This window comes from Glycine soja, chromosome 19 (assembly GCF_004193775.1).
Source record: "Glycine soja cultivar W05 chromosome 19, ASM419377v2, whole genome shotgun sequence".
NCBI classification, from domain to species: Eukaryota; Viridiplantae; Streptophyta; class Magnoliopsida; order Fabales; family Fabaceae; genus Glycine; species Glycine soja.
The window spans coordinates 40,452,269-40,472,103 of record NC_041020.1 but is presented as its reverse complement, the minus strand read 5'-3'; the positions used below and the strand labels follow the sequence as shown (position 1 = coordinate 40,472,103).

The 19,835-nt window shown below is 31.8% G+C and overlaps 2 protein-coding genes across 4 annotated transcripts; one reads left to right on the top strand and one right to left on the bottom strand.

The window, feature by feature from the left end:
- Positions 1–8,880: 8,880 nt before the first annotated feature.
- LOC114397940 (receptor protein kinase-like protein ZAR1) lies at positions 8,881–12,667 on the bottom strand. Its single transcript, XM_028360017.1, has 2 exons — positions 11,114–12,667; positions 8,881–9,741 (listed from the first exon to the last, which is right to left on the bottom strand). The coding sequence occupies exons 1-2, from the start codon at positions 12,429–12,431 to the stop codon at positions 9,104–9,106; spliced, it is 1,956 nt and encodes a 651-aa protein (XP_028215818.1). The 5' UTR covers positions 12,432–12,667; the 3' UTR covers positions 8,881–9,103.
- A 2,551-nt stretch (positions 12,668–15,218) lies between these two features.
- LOC114399252 (protein cornichon homolog 1-like) lies at positions 15,219–19,225 on the top strand. Of its 3 annotated transcripts, none has more exons than XM_028361402.1 (5): positions 15,232–15,459; positions 15,623–15,804; positions 16,935–17,057; positions 18,709–18,794; positions 18,938–19,225. In XM_028361402.1, exons 1-4 carry the CDS (start codon positions 15,382–15,384, stop codon positions 18,752–18,754), a joined length of 429 nt encoding a protein of 142 aa, XP_028217203.1. In that variant the 5' UTR covers positions 15,232–15,381; the 3' UTR covers positions 18,755–18,794; positions 18,938–19,225. The 3 variants fall into 3 exon arrangements, with proteins under 3 accessions (XP_028217201.1, XP_028217203.1, XP_028217202.1); XM_028361401.1 differs by having other exon boundaries at positions 18,709–18,797; XM_028361400.1 differs by having other exon boundaries at positions 15,219–15,459; positions 18,709–19,225.
- The last annotated feature ends 610 nt before the right edge of the window (positions 19,226–19,835 follow it).

Genomic DNA, 19,835 nt, shown 5'->3' with positions numbered 1-19,835 from the left:
TAAAACACGAAACACAGGGAAATTCATTGAATCAATGGATGAAAGACTTGAGAGTGCATTAATTTAATATCCAGTGCAAGAATAAACAAGGCATGGCGAATGAATAAGCAACCACCATTCTTAAGTTCCTAATATTAACTTCATTTAACCACCAGTTTTTTTTTTTTTACATCTTTCTAAGAATCAAATTGTTTTTTTTTTCATGGATAAAAAACTACGAGTGTCTCACATCCCAGTGGATCAAATCATTTAAAATTGTGGTATAGGATTTAAAAACTATAAATAGTATTTTTTATTATTAATTATTTTTTTGTTTTTCTTCTTTATTAATTTTTCTATTATTTAATATTATTCTTCATTTTCTCTTTATCTGTAAGAATATAACTAGTGTAGTGATCATATTAGTTTTTGTTTGAAATAAACTTTGTGATTTCTTAATGCAATAAGAGCTTTAAAAATTGTGGTATGAAATTATTGGGATAATTGTAATAATAAAGTGTTCTGTAACTTTTAATTTTCTATAATCAAATCATGAATTTTAAAACAAATTAAATCATTAATAAACTTTGCATGTATCAATTCTTAAAAAAATTGAAAATGAAAGAATTTTGTGTGTACAATGACAAACATAATATTAGAATCCAAGATATAATCCCTACTACTCAAATCTCCTACCACTAAACCATTTCTAATAGGTGAAGAAGAAGGGATCACCCTCCCTAAATTTTGACTAAAGTTGGTATCAAAAGTTTGTTAATGGCAATTTTTCTTTTTACACCATTGGTGGGTAGCTTTTTTCTCCAAAGTAAATAAGTCTTTCAATTTTCTTAAAAAATCATCTGTTTGTGTTAAAAAATTTATACGGAAAATTGATAAAAAAAAAATATTTTGTATTAATATTTAGAAATTAAATAATAAAAACATTTACAGTAATTATTAATAAATGTATTCTTCGAATAAAACAATTTCTAAATATATTTTAAAATAAAATGTATTAAATCACTCTTAACTTTTATCTAAAGTCAAATTTGTTGTAAAAGAGGAAAAAAACAATAAATTAATAAAGAGAAAGGTTAGTTTGTGAATATTGGGGGCTAATATAGCGTAATAGTGTGGAGTTTTATTTATGGAAAGACGGCGCCTGTGAACGTAATCTGGAAGGAGAAATGAAAACGACGAGGCAATGGTGTCACGGTTCACGGAACATAATTCGGTGCGCACCAGACTACGGTCACGTCACTTAATTTTACCACCCCCCAGTCATCTCATATCTGTTACCTGCCTTACACAAAAAGTACAAATTTGATTTTTTTTTTATTCCTTCTCATACTGTTTTTATGTTGTCTCATGAAAATAACACGGTATGATAATTATATTAATATTTAATAATAATATTTATTTTTTAAAATTATTAAAACTGTATAATTTTAAAGGAATAGTATAAAAAAAGATAACAGAGAAGTTAGATCCAAAAAGTACCATTCCCTATATTATTTTCTAAGTTAATTAATACTTAATAATACGGGAAGAAGAGATTCTGTTCTTACTTAGTTCCGGTGAGTTCGGACTAAAGTGTCTAGTTTTCCTTTGCTTAGAGGAATCTTCAATTTCCTGTGTTGTAGCGGTTAGATGTACTTATAAAAGGAACTTCGACAAATAAGTCAGTAATGCTCTTAAATGACAACGTATTTGGAGTTATTTTCTTTAGGTCTATACATACATGTCTGACGTTAAGAGGTTGTATCATACTTGAAGTTATGTTGGTCAATTGTCTTTTTACGTGTATCACGACGAGATTGTAAAAAATGATTAAGGTCCATCATGTGTCGAGTACGTGTTGGGTTTGTCGACCGCATGATATATTGAGTTATGGGAAACGGTTGAAAACCATCACGTGTCGAGCTGATGGGTCGTAAATTCATATTTCAAGTAGATTTAATTTGATAAAAAAAGAAGAAGTTAAAAAAGGTGAATAAAAATAAAGAATGTTTAATTTAAGATAAATAAAATATAATAAAATAAAATTAGGAAATCTCACACAACTTTTTTATTTCTCATCTTTGTCCTCTCTTGTTTTCTTTCTTCAAGCACACTTACTTTTTCCTCTACTAATCAAAGGTGAAAGGCGTACAGGTATTCAAAGGACTGGTTGAGATAGGTTAACTTATGTTCCTACTAAGCCCGAAATTTTGTTAGAATCAATTTTATGAACTCAAACTTGATCTGATCAAGACTCTAGGATATTTGAGTCAAACTCATATCAATTCAACATAATATATTAATTTTAAAATTATATATAGCTAAAATTTAAAATTCTAGAAAAATACAGCTACATTAAGATCTATTTTATAATATATACTTTAAGATAAATGATATCAATAGAAATATTATATCATTTTAAACAAAATATTATTTATTAAGTTAATAAGTTGTATTATGAATGCTGTAAAAAAATGTTATGTTATTAATATATAAATGTTTCAAAAATGTTTTTTTTTTTAAATATAACATTAGGATGGGTTGAAACGACCCAAAATATAATTTGAACTCATCCAAAAAATACACCAAATTTAAATTCTTAAATTCAGACCTGTCAAAAGTCCCTTAAGAGCCGGGTTAATGGACGGGAAAGGATTACAAACACTCCTAAAATTGGGGCCAATTTAATAGGAATGGGGAAAAAAGTGATTAATAGATGGATGAAAATAGGAGAGATAAATGAAAATAAACGAGTAATAAAGTAAAATTAAAAGTATTTGTTTCAAGAAAAAATAAAAAATATTAATTAATTTGAAATAATTTATTTAATTTCATATAAGTTCATCTACGCATTTGATGCAATGGTCCAATTATAGATATGGTCATATTTTGATTTTCGGCCGTTTCCTGTGGTTCAAAGACGACTCCATGATTATCTTACGAAGATCTCTATGATGCTGCATGTTTTACACCAACTTTTACAACTTTATCAAAAGCTCACTTCAAGTCAAAAACATGTGTGCTGCAATTAAGCTAAACAAATTGCAATAAGCGTGCTAAAAAAAAGGGTTGCATTAAAAAAGAAAACCAAAAAACGTTAAGAAAGAAGGTGACACCAAAATCATGTTTTTCCTTTCTTCTTGTATACTCGACTAGAACAATTAATATTGTTGTCATATGATTGTACTTTTTTTTAAAGATAATTGTACTTTGGTGGAGTAGCTTATAAACTAGACATGCTATATGTTTTTTTTTCCTATTAGACGTCGTTTATCTTTTGAAAAAAAAAATATCTTACAATTTCTCACACTTTATAACTACAATATTAGTTTTCATTTAAAATTAAAAATATTTCTTCAATTAGGAATTTTTCATAATTTTTTTAAAGTATTTTACCACTAAACTCATTACTTGTTTAATTCAACTTATTTTAAAGAAATAATTATCTTTTTTTTATCATTGGTTGACTTTTTTAAAAATGAATTATTTTCAAAAAATTATTTTACCAAACCTGCCATCAAGCTTATTTATCAAATTGAAGTCCCTACTATTTACCATTTTTATTTTCTGTATAAAAACACCAATCTCCAGAAACAATTTTCAATTTTAATCGTATATTCCTTTCAATTTTTTTACTCATATATTGGTAAATATCTTTTGTTGCGTGTATAGATATTTAAAATATAGATAATGGGTTTAAAATACAGTTTTAAAAATTTTAATCGACATGCATGGTTAGCGTAATCTTTTTATATATTATTAACTAATTAAAAACTGTTACTTATCTAATTTTTAATATAGTTATTCTAAAACCAACAAATATATTATATATGATGATTTATAATTAAATAATAATATAAAAACATTTACACTATTAGTGAATGTATTATTTATTTTAATCATAATTACTAAATATATTATTATACAAAATGTTAATTGAAGTTAATTTTAACATTTACTGGAAAATTTATAAGTTGTGTTGAATTGTTTAACTAATCATAGAAAAATATTAATTTAATTCAATATAAAATTTGGAAAATATATATCACGATATAAAAAAAACACATAGCTTTATACGAAAGAAAATACGAACCAATAAGGGAAATTATTTAATGAAAATTAAAATTTATTACATATAATATGATTTGTAAGATATTTTCCTTATTGTGTAAGAGAAACATCACTTTTCTGTTTCATTCCCTTTTCTTTTATTGGGCAACAATAAAGCTGAACATTGCATAACGCATAGATCCAATTTCAATCTCTATCTGTCCCGTCAGAGATGAATATTAACAATCATGTGGAGTCAATTATGGAACAAATTCTCTGGGTACTAAAAATCGTATATAACGGAAATATGCCTCTGATTCCCGAATGAGGAAATTTTTTAGATCATTTGATTCCTAAAGAAAAATACTACAGAATTTCAATAAGGTGAATTCTCGCATTTGGAACCCAGAAAGACAACTTTGGATAGAATCTAATCCTTACTTTATTGCTTTATACTAATTATTATTTCTCTTTTACTTGATCATTAGATTTTGTAATTTAAAACTCGATTAAATCATCTTTTAATTAAGAAGCCGCCAAAGTCACATAAAGGATATGAAATATATCTGTCTTCAATAAAAAGATAAAGGAAACTAGTATTATTGTTTTTCCCTTTTTAACTGTTGTTCTTGTGATGTTTTTGTAAATAATTTAGAGTAATGTTAGAAAATAGAAACAGTGTTCCTGTTGTCTCTTTCTGCCGTGGTACCTCCTGTGATAATAAAGATAAAGAGAAAAGGAAGCCAGAAAAGACAAAAAAGAGGTACAGAACAGTGGCACGCATTCAAATCTTACCAAAATTCAAGTGATGTCAAAAGGTACTGTTTCTGTGGAGTGGAACAAAGACACGTGAGCAGCATTTGCTTCCATGCCTTTTCTTCCCTTATGTCTATTTTGGTTTTATTTTTTAACATAAAAAAGTAAATAGCCAAATCCATGAGAACAAGAAGCCAGAATGAATTGGAGTCTGAAAAATAAAAAATTTAAATTTGATTGTTAATGTATAAAAGTATGATAAATTAGTTTTTAAATAATTTAATTATATATTGATTTTTATATTTTGTAACTTAATTTTAAATTAATCCTAAAAAATATAATTTATTGTTAAATTAATTCTTAAATATTATGACTTAATAATAAAGTAGTCTTACAAATTTAAGAATAGGATTAATTTGTCATACTTAGGATTAACTTTGTATTTATCATCTTTGAAGAACTAAATTATCACCATATCACACTTTTTGGGAATGAATTTTATTATTTACACACACAAAATTACTCTATATAATTATTTTTATAAATAGATATATTTAAAATACATTTTAAAATTAAAAATCATTATTTTTCTTACCTCATTTATTATACGATTATCTTCTTTGAGCTTCGAGCAATTTATTATAAGATTATCTTCTTGTAAATTTCAACAATTATAACATGAAAGCTCATTAAAAAATTCTAAAATATAAATCTCATAAAAGATTATAACATATCCAATATGAATCTTGAAACAAATTACAGAAATGACAGGCCGAAAGTGATAGTAGTCCAAAAGTTAAACGGGCCGCATGTGGGTTATGTAGCATGCAATCGTAGGCCCATCAATTTTTATTGCACGATCATTTCGTGGGCATGGTATATATCTCTTTAATGGGTTTACTGTTCAACCCAGTTGGGCTAATTTATACCTTTTTCTTGATTTTGCCTGAGATTTGTTTCTCAGATATTAACTTTTAGGTGATGGTCTGGTGTCAAAAGTAAAATTCTCTTTGAAAGGAGTTTTTCGTACACAAATTCTAAAGTTAAACTCGGATAGAAAAAACATTGTCGTAAAAATAATTCTGAAGTTAAACTAAAATCGCATGTTTAATAGATTGATTTAACTGCGTCTCACTCGGACCAGCTCATGCTAATTAATTGTACTTTAAGTTTGATTTAACATCTCCAGAGTTACAGTTTATAAATTACAATAAAATGTTATACGTAATGATTATTTATTTATTTTTCTGTACATGATTAATTATTTTAAAACAATAATGCTTCTATTCTCTTTGTTTTTGCATTTTAAAAAAATAGAATCGTGTACAATTGAAAATATAACTAGACTTCAATATTTTATATGTAAAAAAAACAAAGGAAAAGCGCATTAGTGTATGCCCAAATGATGCAAAAAAGTTTTCAGGTAAAAAAATTGTCGTATTTCAACTTCATTTTGCAGAACAGGTAAAAAAAAAGAAAGAAAGAAAAAATCATTATGCATGTATGATGTATCCCACTATATAAAACTTGAGAGCATATATCCTAGAACTAGAATAAACTAAGAGCTGAAGTGACCGGTTAACTTTGTAGTTTGAAGTGACAAGCCATGCCACCATACAATTACAAGTCTTGCCTTTTATCCCATTGTTAGTGTGGTCAGTTTGGTGGGGTGCATCCTCAACCTCATCATGTCTTCAACGAAGAGGTCATTAATCAACTTTCGTTCTTTGCTTTTGCCTGCATTCTTACTTTTTATTCAGTACTATACACTGACAGTGTTTTGCATGCAATACCAACTAATCTAGAAAAGACCCTTTGTTGTAAAGTAGTTAAATTAATTTTGATCTGTTTAATTTAATCAAAATGTGTTTGAACTAATCTCATCCGTAAATTTACATGCAAACATGTATTTTTTTATTATAAAGTCTGAGAATTAATTATCCAAATCCTAATCAAACAAGGACGTAAATGAAAGGGGTCGCTAGCTGATATTTTATCTCATTGACTAAAGAATAATTCTAAAATTTTCTGTTTGGTACCAGTTCTCATAAATAGAATCTCCACAAGTTCGTATGAGCTGAACCTAATGATAAACCTAAAAGAATTTCAGCCCTCAAGTCAATATATATAGAATATAAATAGAGGGTAAAGTTTGAGAGAGATTATCTCAAACCTTATTAGGTTTATTTATACCTTTATTGATTTGATTATCTTTGTGTGTTTCTTAAGTTGGGTAGCATGAAAAATGCGTCATTGTTCTAATTTTACTAGAATCGCTATCTCTAACGAATTTCTAACCATGATTCAGTGCTTCACATTCATATTGAAGTTCATCTACCACTAAAAAGTTCTCAATACATGCTTTTTGAGGCCTAGTTATTAGGTTTTAGCCATTGAACAACACATGACGTAGCGAGAATTTGTATCACCATTTGCAAAATTCGCTTTAGTTAAAATTTATTTTGAAATCTGTCGAAAACAATTTGATAACGGTTAAATATGAGTTATTTTTTATAATAAAAATATATTAAAAATATTTATTTAACAGATATTTTTTACTTAAATATTAGAAATTAATATTTTTTCATTTATGGTTTGCAGATATGAAAAGGAGGGAATAAAAGCAAAAAAATCTAGAAAATATGAAAAATATAAATAAGGAAGATTTTTTGGAATCAGACCAAAGTCCACTCCAGCAAAAAAGGAGTCAAATCCAAGTTCACTCCCATCGCTATAAAAAGGGAATTAAGTCAAGGAGAAAAGACACCATACTACACCACCAGGAGACTCATAGCTCTCTAATGAATACATCATAAGTCTTGAATATCTCTAGTAGGAAAATCTTTCTTTCCTTTTTTCATCTCTTCTTTCCCATCAATTTTTAAATTTCTTTTCAAGTGTAAGACCCCTTAAGGTTATGAGAGACTATGCGTTTTCTTTTAGGGATTAGTTGTTTGACAGGGGATAATTTCTAATAGAACTAAAAGGAAGGGGTATCTTAATAAATTCATGCATCAAAGTAAACATTTAGAATTAGAATTTCATGCATTTTATCTATTGAGTCTTTGCAAAGAAATTTGGGAGATAGATAGATAAGATAGGTTTGTCATCCTCAGACATTAGTGACAAGTATTGTAATAGATGTGCGTAGAATTTTTTTTAACAAATTGATAAAGAAAAATCTAAAATAATACATCTTAGTCAAATAAGACATACTAGATCACAACATTATCACATTCTGAATTTTTTTTTATTTCATCTTAATCTTTTATTTTTCTTATCTTTTACTTTTCTTGTCTTATCTTTTTTTATCTTTGTCATCTTTTAATTTAAATTTTTTATCTTTTCTATCTTCTATTTTTATCTTTAAATCTTTTATCTTTTCTTTTAAATCTTTATCTTATCTATTATCTTTCTTTATCTATTATTTTATTTCTTTATCTCTTGCTTCTAAATTGAGTTTGCATCAATCTAAATACAAATAAAATCTCTGAATTCGACACTCAAACTTTTGAGTACTCTACTACTTATGTACACTTACCAACGAGTTAACAAAATTTCATTTTGAAATAAAATGATTTAAGTATAGATGTTACATTGAAAGCAAATTTGGTGTAAAACTTAATTAAAACATCTCAATTCAAAATAGAAACTAATTTTATTGAATATAGTCAAACAAGGATTTATATGTTGACTATGTTCATTAAAACAAAGTTTCCCATAAAAAATCAATTATAGTAATATGTTTCCCTGTAAAACCAAAACATACACTAATTTGCAAGATTGATCCCAAATTATCCAAAGAGTCCTCACTTCCTACTGCATTCTCATGCTAATTCTTCTACTTCTTTGTATGATAGTAATAAATGCATTTTATACTTTCAAAACATTAGATTATTTACTTTCTCATTTAATACTTCCTTTATTTCCTTTATAAAAATCAGAAAGATTTGTAAAAAGATACGGCGCTACACTTTCAATTCTATTATCTGCGTGTGATTTGAACTTCAAAGCACTAAAATTACCAAAGTTAACTTGTGCATGGTTTTCAATGCTAGGAGCTGTAGGATTTTGCATTTTGAAGTAAACAGGATGTAAAAAGAATGAAAATATTTACCACACCTATCAATTTTGGCCGTTCCTTGATTTCAGATGAAGATGAAAGGAAACAATTTCCATTGAGAAATGGAAGAAAGTGATACATCTACTAGCCCTTAAGTTACAAAATCACCCCCACTACACTAAGACATCGAAATAGGAAAAAGAAAAGAGTCAAGCACAAGAGCCAAAACTTTACATGGCTTTCTCTTGTTTTTCACTAAATTTTGATGTGATCAAGGCTTTCTGACACAGTTTTCATTCTAGGTCGCAACTCTGGATCGAGTTCAGTGCAGTTCAAAGCGATATGGAATGCAGCAATGACTTGCTTCTTAGCATAAACTTCAGGGATAAGTGCTGGGTCTATGATATCAGACAATGGCTGCTCCTCCTTGAATGCTTTCCTTACAAAACTCTCTAGTACCTTATCATCATTTTCTGGTCCAAAATCTGGCATCCTACCTGTCAAAAGTTCTAACAGCACTATACCAAAAGAATATACATCACATTTCTGTGTGAACTTGCCACCGGTAAAGCGAACCTCAGGTGCCAAGTAGTGGTTAGAGGAAGCTGCAACCTTTGAACTTATTGCAGTTGTTATAGAAGACTGGTTCAAGCTGTTTCGTTTTGGTGCCATTGTAGTAGACTTTGTTGGGCCCAAACCGAGCCGAGCAAGTCCAAAACCTGACACGTATGGATGGAGCTCATCATCCAGCAATATTTTTGTTGACTTTATGTTGCCATGGATATATTTTCGACCACTGAACTCGTGTATATACATCAAGCCCCTTGCTGCTTCTTGAGCTATTTTTAACCTTGCTGCCCATGATATTGGTGGCAATGAATTGGAAGGCCCACCTGCAACCATAAAACACCAAATATTGAGCAGAAATGCTTGAAAACGGTCCTAGCAAAGTGGAAACTGAAAGTCAAGTCAGAACCACGCATAGCAGAGTTTTAGATAAATTCAGTATGAAGGCAAAAAATGAGAAGCAGTACATCCATAATCGTGCAAGGTTTCACATGTGATAGAGCAAACAATGCCAATGAACTTGCCCCAACAGCACTACATATGTAATAGAGTTACAATATAACCATTCGTTTCAACATCAAATTTGATAGATTGTGACTTCATTGTTAGAATGCTCAACACATCAGAGCAGAACATAAATCTTTATACTTTGAGGACCACCACACTAAAAGCAAAGCAAAAAGAAATCCAGTGGATATGCAGCCAGAATCACTAAAAGACAACGTTCATCAGCTGCACTTAACCTACCGTGGCAAATCACTGAGGTATGACAATGATTGCATTGGGACCATGGGATTTTCAATCACCCAAATGGGGTCAGTTTTGCAGCTATCACTATCGCAACAAAACAAGGATCACGCAAGATATTTTGATTGAATTAGATTGAACAGCCACAAGAAATCCTAAAACAACTGTAAGTTAATACAAGTCATCTTTAAGAGAAATGGTAGGCAATTAGCAGGACACATTGTACCATACTTTTTTCCAATTTACTCCTTTATCACTGGTTAAAGCAATTAGCAAGACACAGTACTAATCTACCATACTCTTTTATGTTTGATTCAATAAAGGGAGTAGGACCCATCTTAAATAATGGGTCATGCATAAGTGTGTTGCCAGCATCGCTCATAACTTCAGATACCCAATATTCATTCACCAGCATAAAGCTATAGTTCTTGTGATCACAAACAAAAGACACAAAAAAGGGACTTTGGTTGTCGAGCAGAGGCACGATACACAAAAGGACACAATGGCCATGGCCCCCAAAATAAGTAGTGCAAATACGGAACACCACTTAAAGGATAGAAAAAGTGAAAGTAGCAACAGGTAAATGTTTCATCCACCAACTCCTGCATACTATGTCCCAGTATAATTATCACGATGCTCTAATGATCACAAGATCACATAATTGACACTTGAAAAGTAAAAGTTAGAATTTGAATCGATCATGGTGCCCATCATCAATTCAAAGTCGCACAGACATAAGAAGCTGCATGTTTTCACTTTCCCGAAACCAAAAAACCATCCGCATTGGCCTTGTGCCACTACACTAGACAGCAAATTCGTCCCATCTAAAGAGCAACAAGAAGCCCCATGTGACAATTAATTGAAATATTAAACTAGTAAACTACCCCAAATGAATAAAGCAAGGAAATTTAATTCAATTTAATTGAACAAAGAAAGACAAAGAATTGATACCATGTAAGGCAGTGTGCAAGCTTCCATTGCGAATGAAATCAGTGATAAGCAGCTTCTCATCATGCGCAAAGTAATAAGCTCTCAAAGGTACAACATTGGGGTGACGAACCCTGGCAATGGCCTCAACCTCGGACTCAAATTCCTTGAACCGCCACGTGGCATCACCCTCGCTGAGTCTTCGAACAGCCACCACATTCGCCGCCCCTGCCGCGGAGGAGGACCCTTTTCCGACACCGACAACCTTGTACACAATCCCACTCCTGCTCTTCCCAATAACATACGCAGACGCCCTCAGCAAATCCTCCAACTCCAACTCAAACCCTTCATCCACAACAACAAATTTACCCTCTTGCCCCTCTCCCCCATCCACTTCATTTTCTAACTTTGGCCCTCCCAATTTCCCTTCCTCGCCGCCCCACCGTCGCCGGAAAACCCACAAAGAAAGCGAAACCGCCCCAACCGCTACGGAGAGCCCGGAGATAACAAGAACAGCAACAGACCCGCCACCGTGCTGCTTCACTCTCTGATCATTCCCATCAGGGTGAAGCGCATTAGGGTTCTGAGGGAACCCATCTTCAGGGTTCGCGAAAATTCCAGGCTTTTGCGCTTCAGGGCAAGCGCTCTGCAACGGGAACCCGCACAATCCAGGGTTACCAGAAAACGCGGTGGGACCCTGGTTCAAAAGGGACCCTTTCTGTGGGATTTTCCCAGTGAGGTTGTTGTTGCGGAGGTCAAGGCTGACGGACACCGGAAGGTTACCGAGGGACGCCGGAATCCCGCCGGAGAAGTGGTTGAAGGAAAGATTGAGGGTTCCGGCGAGGGAGGTGAGATCGGAGAGGGTTTCGGGGAGGGAACCGTTGAGGGAGTTATCGGATAAGTCCACGTGGCGGAGGAACTTGAGGGAGCGAAGCTCTGTAGGGAGGGAACCGGAGAGAGAGTTATGAGAGAGGTCGAGAACGATGAGTGACGTGGCGTTGAAGAGAGAAGGGGGAATCGCGTTTGAGAAGTTGTTGTGGGGAAGGCTTAGTCTTTTGAGGGAGGTTAAGAAGCCCAGCTCGGAGGGGATGTAACCGCTCAGGGTCTTGTTTGGGAGGGAAACTTGGCTTACTTTGTCGCCGGAGCAGGAGACTCCCGGCCAGTGGCATGGGGTGCCGTCGGTTTCCGACCAGGAGGAAAGAACTCCGGTGGGGTCGGAGTCCACGGCGGCTTTCAGGGCAAGCAGGGAGAGGCCGTCGGAGTTGAGGGAGGTTGTCGGAGTAGGAGTGAGAGAGAAGATAAGGAAGGAAATGAGAAGATGGTGCATTGGCATTGTTGACATGATACAACGTTAGTGAAGTTGAAGCATTAGTTGTTGTTTTTAGGCAAGTTGGTAATGGCAAGTACAGAAGGAGAAGGAGAATGGTGTTGTTTTTGAAATTGGTTTACTTCTCGAGGTCATGTGGCTGTGTTCTGTTGTTTGAATTTCTCTGACCGTCCTTGCTTCCCTCTGCTTCTACTGTAACGCTCACTATAAACAAATACAGTACTACTTCTTAACTGAGTAATTAAATACTTTTCAAATTGGAAAATTCGTGTTCGGTCTTTTATGTCTTCCACTGGCTTCAGTCAACTTGGATTCCCATTTCACATTCAGATCATCCAAAAAAAAAAAACATGAACATTTGGTCTGTCATCATGGGTGAATAACATTATATTTTGATATGAAAATTAAGTGTGTGCTACTGTGCTTGAATTTCCCTTAAATCTTGATTTGATTGCATTGTAGAGAATTTTTTTAAAAATATGATCTGAATCCCTCGTCTTTATTAGTATATATTACACTATTTTACTGTAATTCAAATATTTTTTTTCTTAATTTTCATTACTTTCATTCCATTTTACACCAAACTTATTCTAGAAAAATTCTCAAATTGTATTTGGGTAATATCAGTAGTTTATCTCTTATTTACATTCTAATTACCGATGTAAAAAAGATACTTTAGGTCTGAACTTGAAAATTACCTATATATGTAATTAAGTATAATTTATTTTAAAAGATATACCTGTTGTTGAAAAATAAAATAAAATATTATAATAATTAAAAATAAAAATGATATTAAACGAAATTACTTTCTTATAAACAATAGCTAATAATATGGAGGTTGTTTAGACTGAAACCTTTAAATTATTATAAATATTTTGTATTGTATCGTTATAGTAATGACTTCCTGCTGTGAATGCATAGAGTGTAGTCTGTTGGTAATTTGTCATATTTTTTGGTTTTTTCTGGTGTCAGAAAAATCACTCATCAGTTATCAGTTTATAGTTTTATAAGGTGTCAGAAAATCATTTAACAAGGACACCACGCCTGTGAGTCTCTCCTTTCACTTTGCAGTTGCCACCAAAATGGCCTTATGCTACCTGTCTAGATCCAGCAAATCCATTTACGGGATTCAAAATGAGTTTAATTTTCTGAATTTACTTTACGTCCTCCAAATGAGTTTAATTTTAATTAAGCTAAAACCAAAATCTGCGTGCTCAGGCTGCTACTACTGAGCACATGTTTGAATATAAATTGTTTTTTTTTTATAAATATTCTTTCAAGAAATTGATATAATAAGTTATTTTTTAAATGAAACTGATCCTAAAGTCCATTATTTAATTAATAATAATACATTGAATTCATCCTTACTGTTCTTTTGTAAGCTAAAAGTATTATAAATTTAATGTTTATAACTAAGCTAATTAAATTTTTTAATAAATATAAATCAGTCAATTATGTTTTATAATTAAAGAAGGAGGCAGTATTTTTTGTTTGTATATATAAATTAGCCCCGAATGTTTGTGAAAAATGTTTTTCTATATTAGTTTGTTTATTGTCATTAGATAATTCAGTTTAAATTGGATAAAATCATTATAAATAATAATTTTTTTAAGTATTTAATTGAATTATTTATCCAAAACTTGAATTTAAAATCTTTGGTTAAGTTGAAGTAATTCCACCCCGGCTGATTCACGAATGTCTGGGGGAAAAGAATATGGAACAATGGAAGAAAAAAAAGGTTGTTAACAGCAATAGAAAGAAACACTTTTTTAATAAGTTAATATTATAATAGATTGAAAAAAAAAAGCCATTAACCATTCAATAATTACAATATTTTAACTCATCCATTCAACATAGATTAGTTTCCAGTTCCCTTACCATTAAACAACTTTTATTTTTATTCAGTGCAAATTTTATTCCTCTATGTAGATTTAATACATGATTTAATACATGACTCATATATACTAGTACTCCCACGGGTTCAGAGCTTACATTACATAGTCTCAATTTCTGAGCCTTAGCATGTGGGGTGAGGGTTAAGAGCTTACATTACATATCAACAAGTAAATAAAAAATGCAACCAGCAGATGCACCACAGCCAAGACATCGGGTCTACATTGTACCTAAATTTGGAAAAAATATTTTTAGTTAATGACTGAAAAACTTAAAAGTACATACCTCAATAAAAATTAACAGAGAATGGAATTGGATTCGCCTTGTGTAAAATGAAATGCCAAACAATTGTTCATTGGTAATTTTTTAATTATTTAAAATTGTTCTCTTACAATTGTAGGGAATTTCGCTAATCACGATAGCTCAAGGTTTACTCCGATAGATTTAAGAGATGAAGGGTAAAATGAAAATTATCGTGTGATGGCTGATCCGAGGTTTTGGTTTTGGTTTTGTTTAACTTATGTTCAGAAATAAATATTGATTAGTTTGTTTCCAGAATCTATGTGGAATGGTTATTGACGATTATTTAATTTAAATGCCTCACCGACCATTGTTGTTCATAATATTTTGGAATAATGTGTGGATCAGCCTACCTTTTCAGCCTCATGAATTGGTAGTAATTAATATAGTTAAACTTAAAATAAAACAGCCCCTAATGTTTCACAAAATTTTCCTGATAATTCTATATTTTCACACATATACTAACTGCTTTAATTATTTAAAAATAGTAAAAAAACATATGTTTATTCTTAAAATAAAAATCATAGGATTAATTAATTAATTGGAAAAAGTTGTTGGAAGATTTAAAATTATTGTTGAAAATATTCTAATTCCTAAACCAAACAGGGATTGTACAGCTGTCGTGTCGAGGCTTCACCACCTTGTCCGTGTGCAGTGTTCCAACAAGGCAACAACTCAAACATTGTCAACTGTTTCAGTTTGTTGAGGTTATACCACCTTCCTCCAATCAATATACTCTACCTATCTATCTCTTCTTCTTTGCAAATCAACAATGGGTTTGGATTTGTTCTTTTGGTTTGTGCTTTGTTTGCCTCTCAACTTTGCTTTTTTAGCCTCAACGTTCTACCAGGTATTTGGCGTTTCTTTCTCTTGCCATTTCAAGCATTTTTTCTTCGCCAAAGCTCGTTATTTTGTTTCAATGTGATTGAATAGTAAGAGATGATTCACGTTCATGTTGACTATTTTTAGCTTCGATGAATCTAAAAATTTTTGCTTTTTTTATTGGATCGAAGGTTTTGATGTTGTCTGACTTGGAAGCTGACTTTATCAACCCCTATGATGCTGCATCTCGGATTAACTACTTTATCGTTCCTGAGTTTATTGGGCAGGGATTGTTGTGCGCTTTCTGCCTTTTAACTGGTCATTGGATCATGTTTTTGATTACGGTTCCTGTTACATGCTATCATGTGATGCTGTAAGTACAAATTTTACAACAAAAAAGTCACCAATGTGCATGTACCCCTCAAATTTTATGAAATGCATTACATGATTTTTTTCCCTTTTGCAAATTCTGCTTCCCCTGCCTTATAAAGTTGCTAAAGTTGATTTTTTTTTTTGGGGGTAGTCTAAGCTTGATGTGATTGTTGCCCTGAGGCTCTCCCACCTATTGGACTAGTATTTTGGATTAGGCTTTTGTCTTTTTCTTTTCTTCCTTGGATAAATTACAAGCCTGGATCTACTTTATTTTAGGGCATAAAGGGAGTGAAGAACTAAGGAAAGGATAATAACAGTTGGAGGCTTGGAGCTTAGATGCATTCACTTAAATAATAAGTAATTGATTCAAAGAAATTCTGTGTCACTAAAGAAGTACTCTTCATTTGATTATCTTTCATAGGTCATGGTTTATAGAAAGTTATCTGCAACAATTTTTCATTTGAGAATATGGGTCAACTCAACTTCATTTTCCAATATTGTTATACAATTGATATTGAAGACATTGCAAAATTTTTAAAACGTAGCAGCTATTCATGCTGTTCACTATCAATTTTATTTCAGCCTCGTAATTGAGAGTGGAATGATACATGAATAGTGGTTTTTGATTGCCCTGGCCAGCAGCTTTAACTTATTGGTTTATCCACTCTTTGTTGCCATCTGGGTATTATAAATTTATGATTGAAACTGCATTGACTCGGGTTATATTTTTCTTTTTTCTACTTTTTTTAACTTTAGGATTATTCATGCAGAGAAATTAGCTGGAATTCTGTAAACTTTCTGTTTATATTGAGGGTTATTGTTCAATTAACAGGCATTACTAGTTTGTGTTCTTGAAGTTTTTATTTGTTGTATCCTGCTATTTGGTTGTGCCAATAAAATGAACTCATGGTAACAAGTTTTATGTTTGAAATTTTCTGACTTATATTGTGAATTTACAATTACTGTGAATATATATCTGGTCCACATAAATATCAAAAGTAAATTACATTGACAAGAAATAGAGTTAATTAAATGAACCATTATGCACATACTTTGTTCTGTACTCCCATATAAGGCTTAGCTTTGTATGTTCTCTTTTCAATTCATTATTGTTCCATTTCAATGATTCAGGTACATGAAACGGAAGCATCTCATTGATGTTACTGAAGTGTTTAGGTTACTTAATGCTGAGAAGAAATTTCGGATAGCCAAAATTGCTTATTACTTAACAATCATCTTTATATCTATCTTCAGGTTAGTTTTTTGATGCCCTTAAAATAACATATGCTTATCTCCTGTGTTTTGGATTTTACATTCTTGCTGCTTAATTTTATGTCTATTTATTTTTCTAATTAATGCGAAGCATTAGGATTGTGTTAGGCAGGCCCAATGGGCTGGTTTTTGTTACTGTTAGCTGAGGGGGATAGAGTTAGTTATTGTTAATGAGAGAAGATTTCAGGTATTCTGTTATTGATGAGTGGATAGGTTTAGATAATGACAGAAGATTGGAGGTACTTTTTTTAGTTGTGGTCGGGTTTTGGAGGTAAAGTTCTCAGCTTTCAAAATCCTTACAGCAACTACTTGTATTCATTATTTCTCTTCACAACCTGGGTTTGTCACTCATCCAATGCTAAGGAAGATTTCATCACTGTACTCGTATCTTTTCATTCATTCATTATCTGATCACCAAACCAGTAATTATCAGATTCATACTTTAGTCAAGACACATGTAATTAGCCATGTGTCTAGTGGCCATTAAAACCTTCTACATAGATACATTACTGGGGCAAATAAGGTGTACTAAATTTTCCTTGAAGGTTAATTAAGCCTATATTATGGCCTTATGTGAATTCACAAATTTTGTACCTTGTGTCAACCTCCTTAAACAAAATAACTTCCATGCTTGTCATCACAAGGCAGAGTTGCTACTTTTGGTTGATTTTTTATGAGGATGGATAGTTGAACAGGTTCCTGATATTCCTTCCAATTCATTCCAATAGTAGTGTCTTATGATTGTAGCTAGTCAAGACACTGACTGCAATGACACCTTGGAGGCTGCAATGGATTGCATCTAACACAATTGGGAACTCCTGTTTGGGTCTTTAAACACATGCATTTATTTAGGTTATCATATGAGAACATTGAATTTTCTTTCTTAGGATTCTAGAAATATGACAAATCTGTATTATATGGTGTTGAATGTTGACAGCATATTTTTGGCTATACTACAAGTGTGTTAAACTGCCAATATTTTCACTTTGTTTGCTAGTGCATTACACTTCTGGACCTAAATTTTAGGATTAACTAAACACAAAAAGTAGGAGTTTTTACTATATCCAAGTATGTGCTTCATATACCATTAGCTGACTGGAACTCAAAGATCTTTGCTGCCATATTAATTTGTTTGTGAGCAAAGAATCCTTTTAGGAAGGTTAAGTGAGGGGTGTTAGATTGGTGAAGGTGAACAGTAATATATCTCTCTATTATAACCATTCCAGACTGTATGGATTGCAAAGGAAAGCACCTAGCCTTCACTTGCTTTTTCAAATTTGATCAGTGTTCTTTCCTTTTATCTTATCACCAGAAAATAAGATGGATGTTTTGCTCACATGTGAAATACTCTACAGTTATCTATATATTTGGAGTTGGGTCTTGGAGGGGAAGGAGAAGGACAAATATTTTATTTTATTAAAAAACATATAATGTTTATAAAATAAACAAGTGATTAACACATTAAATTTATGTTAATCTATTACTATTTATTTCTTTTATTTTTAAAAAATGTATCCACTCTTCTATGCTCCTCCAAAACTTTACTCTCAAACACACCCTCAACTTTTCTTGTTATTTATCATTTCCTCAAGGAACCTGAAGGTCAACTTCTCTACCAACTTTGCATTTGCAGGCTTGTATTGATGCTTGTCTACTATTTAGATTCTGAAGATGAATGAAGTGGACAAAACTTTCAATACCCACTACTTATGGTGTAAGGTGGTGCGTCTTTTTCATTTTCTCTTTTTTTGAGGGTGTGATTGAGTTCTATAGCATAACATTTAGAACTAAAAAATCACAGCTGTAGCCTCTAGGAGGAAACAAAAATCTGTCACTAATTTGAATGAATATTGCCAACTCAGGTATACCATTGTTTGACTCCGGTTAAGCATGATCCCTAGAAATAGCTTGCCAACTGAATTTTTATGGTAACTAATTATCATAGAATTGAAAGATTATATTTGGCAATGGCAACGGGTGATTTGAAGATTGCATATTATTTGGGTGTCATAAGAATGCTACAACTTGTTATAAAGTAGCAACACCTTGTGTAAATTTAGCATGAACTATTGTAATTGTAATACTATTACGAGGCTTTCAAGTCCACCGTGCTCGTTTTTATTTTTTGCGTGAAAGACTAATTTTTCTTCCATTTCTGTGGAAAATGCATCTTAGTTATTTTAATTACAAGGAGGTCTAGAATTAGTGTGAGGAGATTCATATTGAATTTCAACTTATGACCAGGTTGTTTCTAAAGAAATTTGTGTCCTTGAGATATATGCTCGCATGACCTTTTAATGTTTTTTGCACTCAATATTGTGTTGGTTGTGTGAGCGACTCAATCACAACATGTTATAATGAAATTAAACAGTATAATTTTTAATATAATGATAAATGTGATAAAGATATTTTTCATCATGTTCAGTGCTGAAAACAGTATAATTTTAAGTCAACATGAGCCCAACGCTGGTATTTTTGGACATCACATAAACTTGCTGGCAATTGCTATGTGCACCAGGAAATTGCTGGTACACCCAGCACAAGATGGGCAATTCCAATTTTGCCCTTCCGTAAAGATGATATGAATTACGAATCTGTAAGTCCATTACGGATTTGTAATCCATAAGAGATATATGAATTCGTAACCTGTTAATGAATTCGTAATCTATAAGTTTAAGTAATTCATAAATTTTATTAGCACAACACTCTAACCAACTGAGCTAATAAGTTAATTATGTTATAAAATCATTAATATCACTA